The sequence below is a fragment of the Puma concolor genome, unplaced genomic scaffold (assembly GCF_028749965.1).
Source record: "Puma concolor isolate L17-30 unplaced genomic scaffold, mPumCon1.1.hap2 unalloc_scaffold_14, whole genome shotgun sequence".
NCBI lineage: Eukaryota > Metazoa > Chordata > Mammalia > Carnivora > Felidae > Puma > Puma concolor.
In genome coordinates this window covers 279,234-292,946 of record NW_028240169.1, presented here as the reverse complement: position 1 = coordinate 292,946, position 13,713 = coordinate 279,234, and the positions used below count along the sequence as shown (strand labels likewise).

The 13,713-nt window shown below is 45.3% G+C and overlaps 2 protein-coding genes across 29 annotated transcripts in view; one reads left to right on the top strand and one right to left on the bottom strand.

The window, feature by feature from the left end:
- The window catches only part of LOC147571620 (uncharacterized), a 382,686-nt gene extending 378,336 nt beyond the window's left edge, over nucleotides 1–4,350 (top strand). The window contains exons 6-9 of one of the 2 annotated variants that reach the window (XM_086696179.1): nucleotides 854–930; nucleotides 2,472–2,604; nucleotides 3,581–3,683; nucleotides 4,181–4,350. In XM_086696179.1, coding sequence (XP_086552305.1) covers nucleotides 854–930; nucleotides 2,472–2,604; nucleotides 3,581–3,683; nucleotides 4,181–4,187 — 320 coding nt within the window. In that variant the 3' untranslated portion in view covers nucleotides 4,188–4,350. Of the gene's footprint in view, nucleotides 1–853; nucleotides 931–2,471; nucleotides 2,605–3,580; nucleotides 3,684–4,177 lie in introns of both variants that reach the window. The other variant, XM_086696178.1, reaches the window with a different exon arrangement.
- The window catches only part of LOC147571616 (uncharacterized), a 624,145-nt gene that overhangs the window by 340,494 nt on the left and 269,938 nt on the right, over nucleotides 1–13,713 (bottom strand). The window lies entirely within an intron of this gene.

Sequence of the window (13,713 nt, the reverse complement as noted above, 5' to 3'; positions counted from 1 at the left end):
GCAGGAGTCGGATGCTTAACCGACTGAGCCACCCAGGTGCCCCGTTGTTGAGTCTTGTACAAGGTGCAGAGGTGGTACCACAGACCATTGAAATGAAAGGAACATGCCTGCCATCATCACCACATTCCTTGAGTTTCTCATGATTGACTTATCATCCTTGTGTCATTTCCCCCACCTTGTGTTGGTACAGGTGTCTCTTGTGGAGATGGAATGGGGCTGTATGCAGAAAAGCAGGCATAGCGCTTCAGCAGATGTGTGCCATACACAGTCCACGTGCAGGGCGGTGGGAGGCATGAGGCTCAGCCTAACGTATATCCATCCAGTTGAGCCCCCAGTCATCCACAGTTGTTTGAGGAGTTCTGAAAACACCTGAACCAGGGCTTTTATGGGGCTTCATCAGAGTTTAAAGAATGGCTCTCCCTTTACCTTGGGATCACCTGAAGCATGTGGGATACCCTGTGCATGTGATTTGGGATCTGACTGGGCCAGAGAGTTTAGGTTGCTTGAGGAATGAGGAGAGTGGTTTTTGTTTTTTGGGTTTTTTTGTTTTTGTTTTTGTGTTTTTGTTTTGTTTTAATTTTTTTTTAATGTTGATTTATTTTTGAGACAGAGAGATACAGAGTATGAATGGGGGAGGAGCAGAGAGAGAGGGAGACACAGAATCGGAAGCAGGCTCCAGGCTCTGGGCCATCAGCCCAGAGACTGACACGGGGTTCGAACTCATGGACCGTGAGATCGTGACCTGAGCTGAAGTCGGACACTGAACCGACTGAGCCACCAAGGCGCCCCATGTTTTGTTTTTTTAATCTCTGCACAATCTACTCAAATCAGAATAAACCTCCATCCCTTCTAGGGCCTTTTGCGGATCCACATGTTGCTCCTGTGAGTAACAACAACACTGACTCTACCAAAGGGACCACGAAGGACAAGGTAAATGCTGTGGACATTTTCAGTTGTAACTCTTTGGCAAAACCCTCCTTTTTCTGTTCAGCGCTCTCTCCTGGCTTTGTGTCTGTTTTGTGTGTTGTATGATATGTCTGCTTGTTGTTCTCATTTTCCAAATGCACAGCCTTAACCCAAGTGTCTATGGGGTTCTCTCCTTTCTGCCTGTCAACTCCTTGTGGAAGGTTTAGAACCAATCGTGCCTAGGGCTGAGCACCCAAGGGCTTTTCTGGTATATACCTGGAAATAACCCAGGGAGGGAGAGACCACACTCCACCTGGAAGTCTTTTGGCATGACTTATTTTTTCTGGACCTCCTCAGTGTGGAATCATTGCTCTTGCTGTTTCTTCCTGTTCTGTTTCTTTCTAGGGGATTAATGTGTTCAGAAAATCGGCAGTTATCCTTATGTTTTGAAAATGCAAACTGCCTTCACTCCAACTTATATTTTTGTATGTGTCATTTAGAGTGGTCTTAGACAAAGTATATGTAATACCCATCAACATTCAGCCTTTTTTTTTTTTTTTTTTTTTGTAACCGTGCTGTCTGGAATCCCTTCAGGTGTGCCCTGGGTATACATATTCTGAACTACGAGAGGTGACATATTTGTCCTAGAAAACATGCATTGCTACATGCGTGGTGAAGAGAGACAATCCGTAATTACCTGCATTGTAATTCTCCACTGTGTCCTTTGTGTTCACATGAGCACGTTCTCTTGTGTCCTGTGTCACTGTTACAGGTGTAACAGTGGAGATGTACAGCAGAAACGAAAGTGTATTTGTGTTAATTCTGTTATTTAGAATTTCAGCTCATCTTTTAGAGAACAAAAGTACCCTGCGAGTTGTACTGTATTTACCTGAGAAGTACCGCTGAATGCAAATAAATTAGCTAAGCCTACCTAACATGTATAGGTAACATGTTCTCTAAGAACATGCTTTTCGAGGTTCTCTGCATGACCTCAGGATCCCCATCCCCGAACATGTCTCTGTGCCCATGGATAGCACTTGCAGAGAGGAGAAGACCTCATTGTCGGGAGAGAAGCAGATCGGGCACAGGCGGGGGCTTAGAGGCAGAGCTTTGAGCCACGAGGGCTATGATTCCATGTGTGGAGCCTGGGATTGTCATTCCTTCTCAATCTGTAGTTCTTCACATACAAATAAGCAGCCTCTGTGGTGGAGGCGGAGGCGGGGTGGAAGGCGATTCTGGACTTAAATGCCTTCCTATCAGGAATATGCTATTTTATTAATTTGGTACTCCTTCCATAAATCCTCTCGGACACGAGCTTGCTGTTCTACATTTGCACACATGTGGGAACACTGGTTTGTCCCCATAGCGTCCGTTCCCCACCCCCAAAGCTATAAGTGGAACCCAAAGTATGGGTAGAGATTTTGGCGCTGATGCTGCCCTCTTGGAACCTGGTGGTGGGGAAGCTGGCAGGAGATGAGCACTGCTTCTTTGGGTTGTTGCCACTTTTTGCTGGTGTTGGTGCTTTGCTCTGTCCTACGAACATAGCTTTCTTTTCTGTTCTGCAGGCCATTATGAATGCAAGAGGGCCTGGTCCTTCCCCAGGATCGCCTTGCAGGCTGTCCCCCACGGACCACCCTTCACCACCAGTCACGGGCCATGGGCCACCTCCTCCACCAGCTCCTCCACGTACTAAATTTGGTAAGATGACCTGAACTGGATGAGTGACCGATAAAGCGTATTCGTCTTCTTGGTGAAAGACTTGGTGGGAATGATGTAGGGATGCTTGTGAGGGCTTGGCAATTCAACTGCAAACCTGCCTGGGGACAGTGTCACATATCTCAAGTTTCTCAGGACATAGTGTACAATGGGCTGTGTCATTTCCCTGTAATGAGGTCAGCTGTAGGTTTCTCTTGTCTACAAGAAAGAGGAGTTTTACACAAAGGCAGATGTATCAGGAGTACTGGTGCCTGTCTGAAAGACACAATGCTTTGAGCTCCGTGAAGGATGAGATGCACCCCTAAGTGTAGGTGCCTCAGGTGTCCCGTCTGAAAGGGGGCACATGCATTATATGACACAGACCTTGTGGTCACCAGAGTGGAAATACCAGTGAAGGATCCAGTGCGAAACTGGGGGAAACTTGAATCACGCAGGAATAGAAGGGAAGTTGAGCACAGTAAGCAGAGTGTGAGGAGGTGCAGAGGGGAGGGCGTTGGGGTCAGTAGGATGGACTTGGAGGTCATTTCTGGCAGGGCCCACACACTGGGAAGGGAGCATGAGGACAGTGTGAAGTCTGCAAAGGACTGCTGCACGGGTTCAACCACAATGTAGAACGCAGTCATCATCTCTGAAATGTCAACGTCACCACAGTGCACCTAGTTCATAATCTAAATAAATTTTGTTGTTTCCCTTGGTTTTCTGAAGGGTCTGGACGTGTATGAAGAATGTTCTGGGAGACTTGGGAAGTTAAACTTAGTCTTAGGAAACGCTTGTCTGCCTAAGTTAGTGTGTCTCAGTGAGACTAAATGTGAAGGCAGGTTGTAGATCAGCTGTGCCGCTTCCTTGGCCTTCAGCCTGAGTCAGACTCTTGGTGGGGAACTCAGGGGTGAGGAGGAGCCGCCCCTGCTGAACTCTGGTCACCACACCCCTGCGTCTGCTGTCACCACCCTGCCTGCAGGTTTGCGTCTCCGAAAGTTCCCTCGCAATCTCCTGAGGTTTTGCCTGTGTTCCTGCTGTGTCAGCTCTAACACCAGCTCTCGGCGGTCATCTCAGAGCCTCAGGTTTGTAATCTGAGAAACAGGGACAATGTTGGTTTCTGAGGTCAGTACGATGAAGAGGTGAGAAGCACTTAAGGAATTTGTAAAATGTATGGGAGGAGTGGACACTCACCCTTCTCAGGGTGGAAATGAATGTATCTCCACACAGAAGGTCCTCAATAGATGTTCATTCAATTTCATGAAACTAAGAGTGTCATGCCCGAGGCTGAGAGGTTGGCAATCCGTGTTTCAAAAAATATGGCAAAGACCCCTGTGTTTTTTCTTTTAAAATTCAGGTCCTACTTTATGAAAAAGAAAAAGATAACTGTGATAGTGTGTACATTCAGGGATCTATATCTAAGATTTGAAGACAGTCCTAATCCCTTAGAGGTAGACACACAGATGCAGTCACACAATTAAGTGTTCATCCAAGGCCACAGATATATTGTTGAAGACAAAATACATAGAGGAGAACACAAGATCCCATTGCAATAACCCAAAATCTCTTTGCCTTACAGGAGAATGTGAAATTTGAAGAGGACCCTGAACTATGACCACTGGCTGTGGTGATGTGATATATTTAGAAAAGTTGTCTGATATGCGTATTTGACTGAATTCTTTCCCTGACCATTCCTGTCCCCTCTATTTTGTTTTTCCTCGTTTCCCCTAATAAACCCATCACGGTTCTGTATCTCTGTCATTATCTGCTTCCAGGAGGACCTACGGTCATTCTGTGTTGATGTACACAGTGTGACCCCTGTATACACGGTCACGAACAGGTAGAATCTACAGTAATACGGGGCAGAAGATAAGTGACTGTTTGAATTGTATTGACTGCACATGTCCCGCTGGTTCCTTCTGGGGTGGTGGCCACAAGCTTCCTCCAGATCTGGTGACAGTTGTGGTCACTCGTCAATAGATCCTCGCAAGCACGTGGCACTTCCTACTCACCGTGGTGTGTGGTGATCAGCAGGGCAGCTATCAGCCCCCAGGACATGGCTGATTCGTGATTGCAAGACATGGATGAGGGGTCAGCAGTGTCTTGGGTAGAACAGTGCGGACACCCTGCATTAATCCACATGATGTGGATTTTCCCACGTGCCAGCTACGTCATTGGTGCTACCTGGTAGCACCAATCCAGGTGGGAGCTGTTGTGGGTGTGAGTCTTATAATGACCCATATTCCTCTCAGTGTTTTCTGTTTTTATCTTTTATTTTGATGCAATGTTTATTTTTGAGTGAGAGAGAGACAGAGCACAATTGAGAGAGGGGCAGAGAGAGAGGGAGACACAGAATCCAAAGCAGGCTCCAGGATCTGAGCTGTCAGCACAGAGCCCGACGTGGGGCTCAAACTCACAAATCCTGAGATCATGACCTGAGCCAAAGTTGGACACTTGAGTGATTGAGCCACCAAGTCGCCCCACCCCCCACCATTTCCTTTTTGAGGGCCGGGCAGGGCAGATGTCAATGACATGATACCCATTCCTTCCGCACCACCAAGGAGGAGTTGGGTGTAAGCATCTGACTCTTTCCGGGTCCTCAAAGCCCATGCATTCTGCCCCAGAGCGCCTGACTCCTGCTGGGCCCGCCTTCCTCCCAGGTTATGGAGGCAACCAGGCTTCCATCCACGTTGGGGTCATGGCTGGGCCACCAAGGGCTCAAAAGCTGGCTGTCCACATGCTTCCCTGCGGTGGCTGGGAACAGCCATGCTCCAGTAAAGGTCAGCATGAGCAGCTTCTCTAAACAGGATTCTCATCCACTGTGATCAGGGCCTGAGCTAAAACATGACAGGGGAGAGGGGGCACAGGAGATGTGGTGCCGTTTCCTGGACAGGGCTGCGTAGAGCAGAAGGCCAAGGCCTGCTAATCTCTGGATTCTGGATGGTAGGTGAGCAGTTTAAAACACCACAGCCTTCTCTTACATCAAAAGAGAAACCTATATCTTCACCCAGCCTTCCTCTGATATGAAGAGATGGCAATTATGATTTGAAGCCACAATTATCTACCTATGAGTCTGATGGAAATGATTTCATCCATCTTCGTCCATAAAGCACTTTTCATTGAAATTACCCATATAGAGGCAGGAAATTTATACCAGATGTGTAGCTTCCTCTAGATGCACATTCTGACCTTGTCCCATTTGTGTCCTCAAAGACATTATTGACAACTTGAAAAATAAGCTCTCAACATCAAGATGGTGACAATAGAGAATGTGGTATAAATGGAATTTCATATGTTCTCAATTAGAAATAATTTTTAATGGTGAAGGAGAAATTAAAAATATTGTCATTTTTAACTGAAATATAGGAGACTCCCCATGTTGTATTAGTTTCAGGCATATATCATGGTGATTCCGTGTGTATACATTACGCTCTCCAGGTACCTATACAAGGGTAGCTATATTGGGAAAGCATGCAACGCTTTCTTACAGGATTGACGCTATTCTATGGGCTGTACCTTGGATCCCAATGGCTTATTCATTCCATAGCTGGAAGCCTGTATCTCTTTCTCAGAGGTGTCAACTTTTTTATTTACCCAAGTATTTTGGTGCTAAACACAATGACCTGTAGGTCAGCAGGTGTCAATTTGCAGTCTGTATTTCTGCGAATGCTGCTTAAAGCATTACACATGATATCACTACGTCAATAAATTCGGTTTCATTCTTCACTCAGTAAAAAGGAGAAGGAAAAGGTTTCTTTGTGTCCCAAGCAAGCCCTTCGCTAAGACCCTTCTGGATCAGGAGAACAGGCTTCACTGGACCAGCTGCACTCTCAGTACTTCCAGCTGAGCAGCCATGGCCTTGAGCTTTGCAGGAATTCCCAAGGCGGCCGGCAGAGGGCGCGCACGTACCACGCCCAGGGAGGGGCCGGGCCTCTGCCTGGGCAGTGCTGGCCTGAGAAGGCGCCCACTAGGCTTTTCTGATTCAGGGCGCCCCGGAGCTGGAAAGGCTTCCTTGCTTCTGAGGACCCAGTGCCTCTGAATGTGGGCAAAGAGCCAGAGCTGCGTTTCCAGCAGGTTCCGCCCCCGGGCCTGGGGGAGACCCTGGAGGCTTCGCAGCCCCTTGGCATCTCCTAGGTGGTGGGGCTGAGTCCCGAGGCGGGGGAGGCAGGGCCTGGGCGGCTTCCCCGGAAGCGCGGGTGGTCGGTTGGCGGCACAGTCCCTCGCTTTTTCTGGGCTGTTCGTGGTTTGTTCCTCATTCCCCCTGCCGGTATTTCCCTGGAGGATCCGTGGATTCATGGGGTCCCGTGAGGCCACGTCAGAGAGGCTGGGGTTGGTTTGTTCCAGGTCAGGCTTGTTTCGGGGGAGAAATCCTGACACAAATTCGGAGGAACAGGAGCCGCATTTAGTTGGGAAGTGAAGACGCCAAATGTTGACTCTCAGGACCTTCTAGAAGAAGGAGCTGGGACCCAGCCCATTTCATAATTTGAAAATAGTAGCCAAGGTGCTTACGGTAAAGTCATAACAGGTGTGTAGCTCCCTGTAAGTTGCATGCGACCTTGTCACGTGTGTCCATCAAAGATATTATTAGTGACTTTTCAGAGAAGCTCTCAACATCAAGATGGTGATGTTAGAGAATGTGGGATAAATGGAATTTCAGAGTCTAAATTAGGCATGATTTTTTAAAAAAATTTAATGTTTATTTTATTCTTTTTTTGAGAGAGTCCCAGCTGGGGAGGGCGGAGAGAGAGGGAGATGCCAAATCTGAGGCAGGCTCCAGGCTCTGAGCTGTCAGGCAGAGCCTGATGTGGGGCTCAAACTCATGGACTGCAAGATCATGAACTGAGTCGAGGTCGGACGCTTAACTGACTAAGCCACCCAGGCACCCCAGGAATGATTTTTTAATGGCAAAGAAGGAGAAATTAAAAAGTGTAAAGGATGTCGATTATTTATTGAAATATTGTTCACACATTTGTTGTATTAGTTTTAGGCATAAAGTGTAGTCATTCCATATGTCTATAAATTATGTTGGACTTAACCACAAGTGTAGCTATCACCTGAAAGCATGCAACTTTATTATTACAGGATTGACACTATTTCATCGGCTGTACCTTGTAGCCCTAGGACTTATTCATTCCAGAGCTGGAAGCTGGTATCTCTCTCTCAAACGTGTCAATTCTTTATCTAACCTAAGTATTTTGGTGGTAAACACAATTACCTCTTGTTCAGCATGTGTAAATAGGTGGGCTGCTTTTCTGTGACCCTTGCTGCAAGCGTTACAAATGATGTCATTACATAAATAAATGTGGTTTCATTCTTCACTCACAAGAAAGGGGAAGGAAAAGATTTCTTAGTGTCCCAGGCCCTGTCACTCGGACCCCTCCCAATGTGGAGAACAGGCTTACTTGCCCAGAACACCTTCAGTCCCTCAGCTGAGGGCCATGGCCTTCAACATTGCAGGAATTCCCATGGTGGCCAGCAGAGGGCGTGCGAGCACCACAAACCCTGGGGGCGGGCTCCTCTCTATGCACGGTGATTGCCGGCAGAGGGCGCCTCATCGGCTTTTCTGACCCAGGGCACCTCAGAGCAGGAAGGGCTTCTGTCGCCCCCAGAGGACTCAGGGCCTCTGCCCTTGCCTGAGGACAGAGACCAGAGCTGCGTTTCCAGCAGGTTCTGCCGCCCTCCCCAGGGGAGACCTTGGGAGCCTTGCAGCAACTTGGTGTCTCCTGAGTCACCAGAGAGAAGCTGCCTTGTTGCACTGAGTGTTGAGGAGAGGGCCCTGGGTGGCTTCCCTGGGCACTGGCCAGTCGGTCAGCAGCACAGGCCCTTGCATTTTGTGGGCTGTTCCCGTGTTTCATTCCTCACTTTCCCGGACAGTATTTGAACAAGACGTATTTTATTAAAGGACCCGTGGATCGAGGGGTCTCACGACATCACATCATGGATGCCGTGGATGGTTTGCTCCAGATTCAGGCTGGTTTCCAGGGAGAAATCCTGACAGAAATTCAGAAGACCGGGAGCTGCTTTCAGTTAGGATGTGAATACATGAAATATTCGTCTCAGGACCTTCTAGAAGAATGAGCTGGGACCCACTTTCCGAGTCCTGCTGGAACCAAAGACCGAGGTAAGGGCACAAACTGTCCCCCACATCTTACATGCTTTTACAGATTTTCATGGTTATTTTTCAACCTAGTGAAATGATTGAAAACTACAGAAAATCTGGTAGGTAGGTGTCATTAACCTTATGTTATAGTTTAGTTTAAATTCCAGGTGGTAAAGTAGAGTGTAATATTAGTTTCAGGTGTAAATATAGAGCAACACTTCCACTTTCACTGGGTGCTCATCCCAGGTGCACGTCTTAATCCGCATCACCTGTTTCATCCATTCCCCCCCCTTCGCCATCCCACTGTGGAAACCCTCGGTTTGTTGCCTAGTTAAGAGTCTGTTTGTCACAGTCTCCTTCCCCCAATCCCCCCAACCCCCGTCCCCTTTGTTTTGTTTCATTTCCATGTGTTAGTGAAATCCTATGGTATTTGTCTTTGTCTGACAGGCTTATTTCACCCAGCATAACATTCTCTCGCTCCATCCACCTCATGGCAAATGACAAGATTTCATGTTTTACAGCTAAATAATATTCCATTCCATATACTACATCTCAATTTATTTGTCAGTTGATGGAAACTTGGGCAGTTTCCGTAATTTGGCTGTTGTAGCAAATGCTGCTGTGTCCCTTTGAAGTATTATTTTTGTATTCTCTGTGTAAATATCACATAGTGAAATTGCTGGATTGTAAGGTAGTTCTGTTTTCAATTTTTTGAGGAATCTCCATGATGTTTTCCAGAGTGGCTGCACCAGTTTGCATTCCTACCAACAGTGCAAGAGGTTTCCTCTTTCCCCACATCCTTGGCAACACGTGTGGTTTCGTCATTCATTGATTTTAGTCATTCTGACAGATGTGATGAGTTATCTCATTGTACTTTTGAATTGTATTTCCCTGAATATCAGTATTGTTGAGCATCTTTTCATGTGTCTCTTAGCTATCTGTATGTCTTCTTTGGGAAAATACCTATTCGTGTCCTCTGCCCATTTTCAGTTGGATTTCTCACTTTTTGGGTGTGTATAACTTTATATATTTTGGACACTAACCCTTCATCAGATGTCGTTAGCAAATATGATCATGCTGTAGGTTGTGTTTTAGTTTTGTTGATTATTTCCTTGGTGACAGAAGCTTTTTATTTTTATGAAGTCCCATTCTTTTTGCTTGTGGTTCCCTTACCTCAGGAGATATATCAACAAAGACGTGTGTACAGCCATTGTCAAAGAAGATACTGCCTGTGTTATCCTCTGGGATTTTTATGGTTTCGGGTTTCACACATAGGTCTTTATCCCTGTTGGATTTATTTTTGTGTATGATGTAAGAAAGTGGTCTGTTGCTGTTTTATTTTGTTTTGCAAGTTGCTGTCTAGTTTTTCTAAAAACATATGTTGAGAGTTTTTTTAAATTATTTATTTTTGAGAGAGAGACAGAGAGCATGCAGAAGAGGGGCAGAGAGAAATGGAGAGAGAGAACCCCACGCTGTAGAGAGAATGTCTACACTGTCAGTGCAGAGCCTGACACGGGTTTCAAACTGATAAACGCTGAGATCATGACCTGAGCTGAATCCACAATTAGATGCTTCTGTGACTGAGCCACCCCTGTGCCCCAAGACTCTCTTTTTTTCATTGGATATTCTTTCCTGCTTTGTTGAGGATTAATTGACCATATAGATGTGAGTTCATCTCTGGGTTTCCATTGTATTGATTTATGTGTCTGTGTGTTTTTCTTTTTCTTCCTTCCTTCCTTCCTTCCTTCCTTCCATCTTTTTTTTTTTTTTTTTTTTTTTTTTTTTTTTGCCAGTACAGTGTTCTCATCACTACAGGTTTGTAATATAACCTCAAGTCTGGAATTGTGAGGTCTCCAGCTTTGCTTTTCTTCTTCAAGTTTGTTTTGGCTGTCTGGGGTCTTTTGTCGTTCCATACAAATTTGGGGATTACTTGTTCTAGTTCTGTGACAAATGTTTTGTTAGGGTGATAGGGATTGCATTACATGTGTAGATTGTTTTGAGGAGTGTAGACATTTTGACAGTATTTGTTCTTCTCATCCATGAACATGAAATGTATTCTCATTTCTTTGTGTCCTCTTCCATTTCTTTCATCAGTGTTTCATAGCCTTTACAGTATAGGTCTTTCACCTCTTTGGTTGGGTTTATTCCTGGTATGTTGTGGTACTTGGTGCACCTGTCAATGGGATTGATTCCTTACTTTCTCTTTCTGTTAATCCGTGATTCATCTATAGAAACGCAATAGATTTCTGTACATTGATTTCTGTATATTGTGACTTGTGAAACTCATGTATCACTTCTAGCAATTTTTATGGGGGTCTTTCATGTTTTTTATAGAGAGCATCATGTCAGTTACAAATAGCGAGCGTTCCACTTCTTCCTTGCCGATTTGGTGCCTCTTATTTCTTTTTGTTGCCTGATTGCTGTGTCTAGGATTTCCAATACTATGTGGAGTAGCAGTGGTGTGAGGGGTCATCCCTGTGTTGTTCCTGACCTTCGAGGAAAAGCTTTCAGTTTTTCCCCATTGAGGATGAGATTAGCTGTGGGTTTTTCACAGATGGCCTTTAGTATGTGCAGGTAGGTTGAGTCTCAATGTATTTTGCTGAGGGTTTTTATCATGAATGGATGTGACATTTTGTCAAATGTTTTTCCCGCATCTGTGGAAAGCATCATATTGTTCTTCTCCTTTCTTCTATTACTGTGGTGCATCATGTTGATTGATCTGTGAATGTGGAACCACCCTTGCAGCCCAGGAGTCTATCCCAGTCGATTATGGTCAATGATTCTATTAATGTATTGCTGAGTTTAGTTTGAATGTATTTTCATGAGAATTTCTGCATACATACTCATCAGGCTATTGGTCTGCAGTTTTATTTTAAAAAATTTTAAATACATTTTTAAATGTTTATTCATTTACTTAGAGTATATAAAGGTGAGGGAGGGCAGAGGGGTGGGAGAGAGAGAGAATCCTGAGCATGCTCCACACTGTCAGCACAGGGTCCAATGTGGGACTCGAACCCAGGAACTGCAAGATAATGACCTAATCTGAAGTTAAGAGTTGGACAGTCAACCAACCACGTCACCCAGGGTCCCCTGCAGTTTTCTGCTTTAGGGGAGTCTTTATCTGGTTTTGGTGTCAGGGTAATGATGGCCTGATGACATGAATTGGTAAGTTTTCCTTCTTTTTTATTTTTTGTAAGAATTCGAGAAGAATAGATATCACCTCTCCTTTAAATGTTTGGTAGAATTCATCAGTGAAGCCGGCTGGCCCTGAACTCTTCTTGTGTTGGGGGAGATATTTTTTTATTACTGATTCAGTTTCTTTCTGGTTTCAGATTTTATGTATCTTCCTGTTTCAGTTTTGGTAGTTTATGTGTTTCGAGGAATTTATCCATGTTTCTCAGTGTCCAATTTGTTGCCTATCGTTTTCCCTAATATTATCTTCTAACTGTATTTCTGTGTTGTGGACTGTTATTTCTCCTGTCTTATTTGTGATTTTATTTACTTGAGTCCTTTCTCTCTTCTTTGTGAAAAGTCTGCCTAGGAGGTTTTCAAGGTGATTACTGTTTTTAAAGAACCAGCCCCTGGTTTCACTGATTTGGTCTAGTGTTTTTCTAGTTTCTATTATCACTTATGTCTGCCTTAATCTTTATTATTTCCTTCTTTCTGCCGTCTTTAAGCTTGCATTGTTCTTTTTCTCATTCCTTTGGTTGTATGTTTCGATTGTTTGAGATTTTTCTTGCTCTGTAAGGTAGGCTTGTATTGCTATATATACTTCCATCTTAGACTGCTTTTGCCTCATTCCGAAGGTTTTTACCAGTGCATCTTCATTTTCATTTTCATTTGTTTCAGTGTATTTTCTCATTGATTTCCTGGTTGGCCCATTCGTTTAGTAGCATGTTGTTTAACCACCCCTTATTTGTGGCCTTTATTATGTCATCTAGTGTCCAGGGCCGGGCACATCAGGGAGTGTCTGTGGTGTGTGTTGCATGCACTGTTTTGTGTTCTGGCTGCACTATCCTTCAGGCCAGTCGTATGGGCAATGTATGGTCCTTGGCCGGAATGTGGTGAGTTTTATCTAGGTCTGCTCTGATCTGCTTGTTAAATGAGACTTGGAACGACTGCCACTAGAACTGAAGCCCTGCACAACTGTCTGGTCAAGAGAGGTGCTGTGGTCAGGGGCTTCTGCTGGTCTTCTGGGGAAGGGGCCAGCTCCATTGGGATGGAGGCAAGCTTGACCTGGAAGGCCAGTCTTGCCAGAGCACAGGGTGTGGTCTTTGATCTAAGCAGGTTAGGCAGTCAGTGTGGGAATTGCCTTGTTTCCAGCAGGTGGCTCTGTGTTTATGCTGCGGGGCAGAGGAGGGAAATGGTGTCACCCAGCTCCTCTGTCCCAGTTCCTTTGTCCCCTCTTTGTGAACACTGCCTCACAGGGATGCTCTCCAAGATGAGTGTATAATCTCCCCACTGTGTGTGCCAGGCGTTGTACAGACCACTGTTTCCATGCCATATGCCTGCAAGTAGTTTGCTGCCTTCTCTCCAGGAGTAAGCCAGTACCCCCAGAGCTGTGTCCCAGCCAAGCCTGCTAACCTTTGAAACTTCACATTCTTGGGGTGCCTGGATGGCTTGGTGAAGTGTCTGACTCTTGATCCTGGCTCAGTTCATGACCTCGTGGTCGTGGGATTCTCTTTCTCCCTCTCTCCCTGCCCTTCCCTTGCATGTGCGCTCTTTCTGTCTCTCTCAGAATAAATAAACTGAAAAAAAAATTGTGGCACAGAATACCTTATTTAGGCAAGATGGCCTCCCTGAGGGGAATGGCAGGGATCTATCAGTTAAATTTCCAGCACTGACTAGGAAATTCTTTGTTGACTGGTTAAAGGTTACATTCCTGCAGGAATGAAACTAGGTTTGGTGACATGGGGCCTTAATGTAAGTAACTCCATGATGGGCCTGTGATTTTTTTTAACATTCCGAACCCAAATTTTTACACATCCATTTTTTATTAAAAATATGCTCTTAAA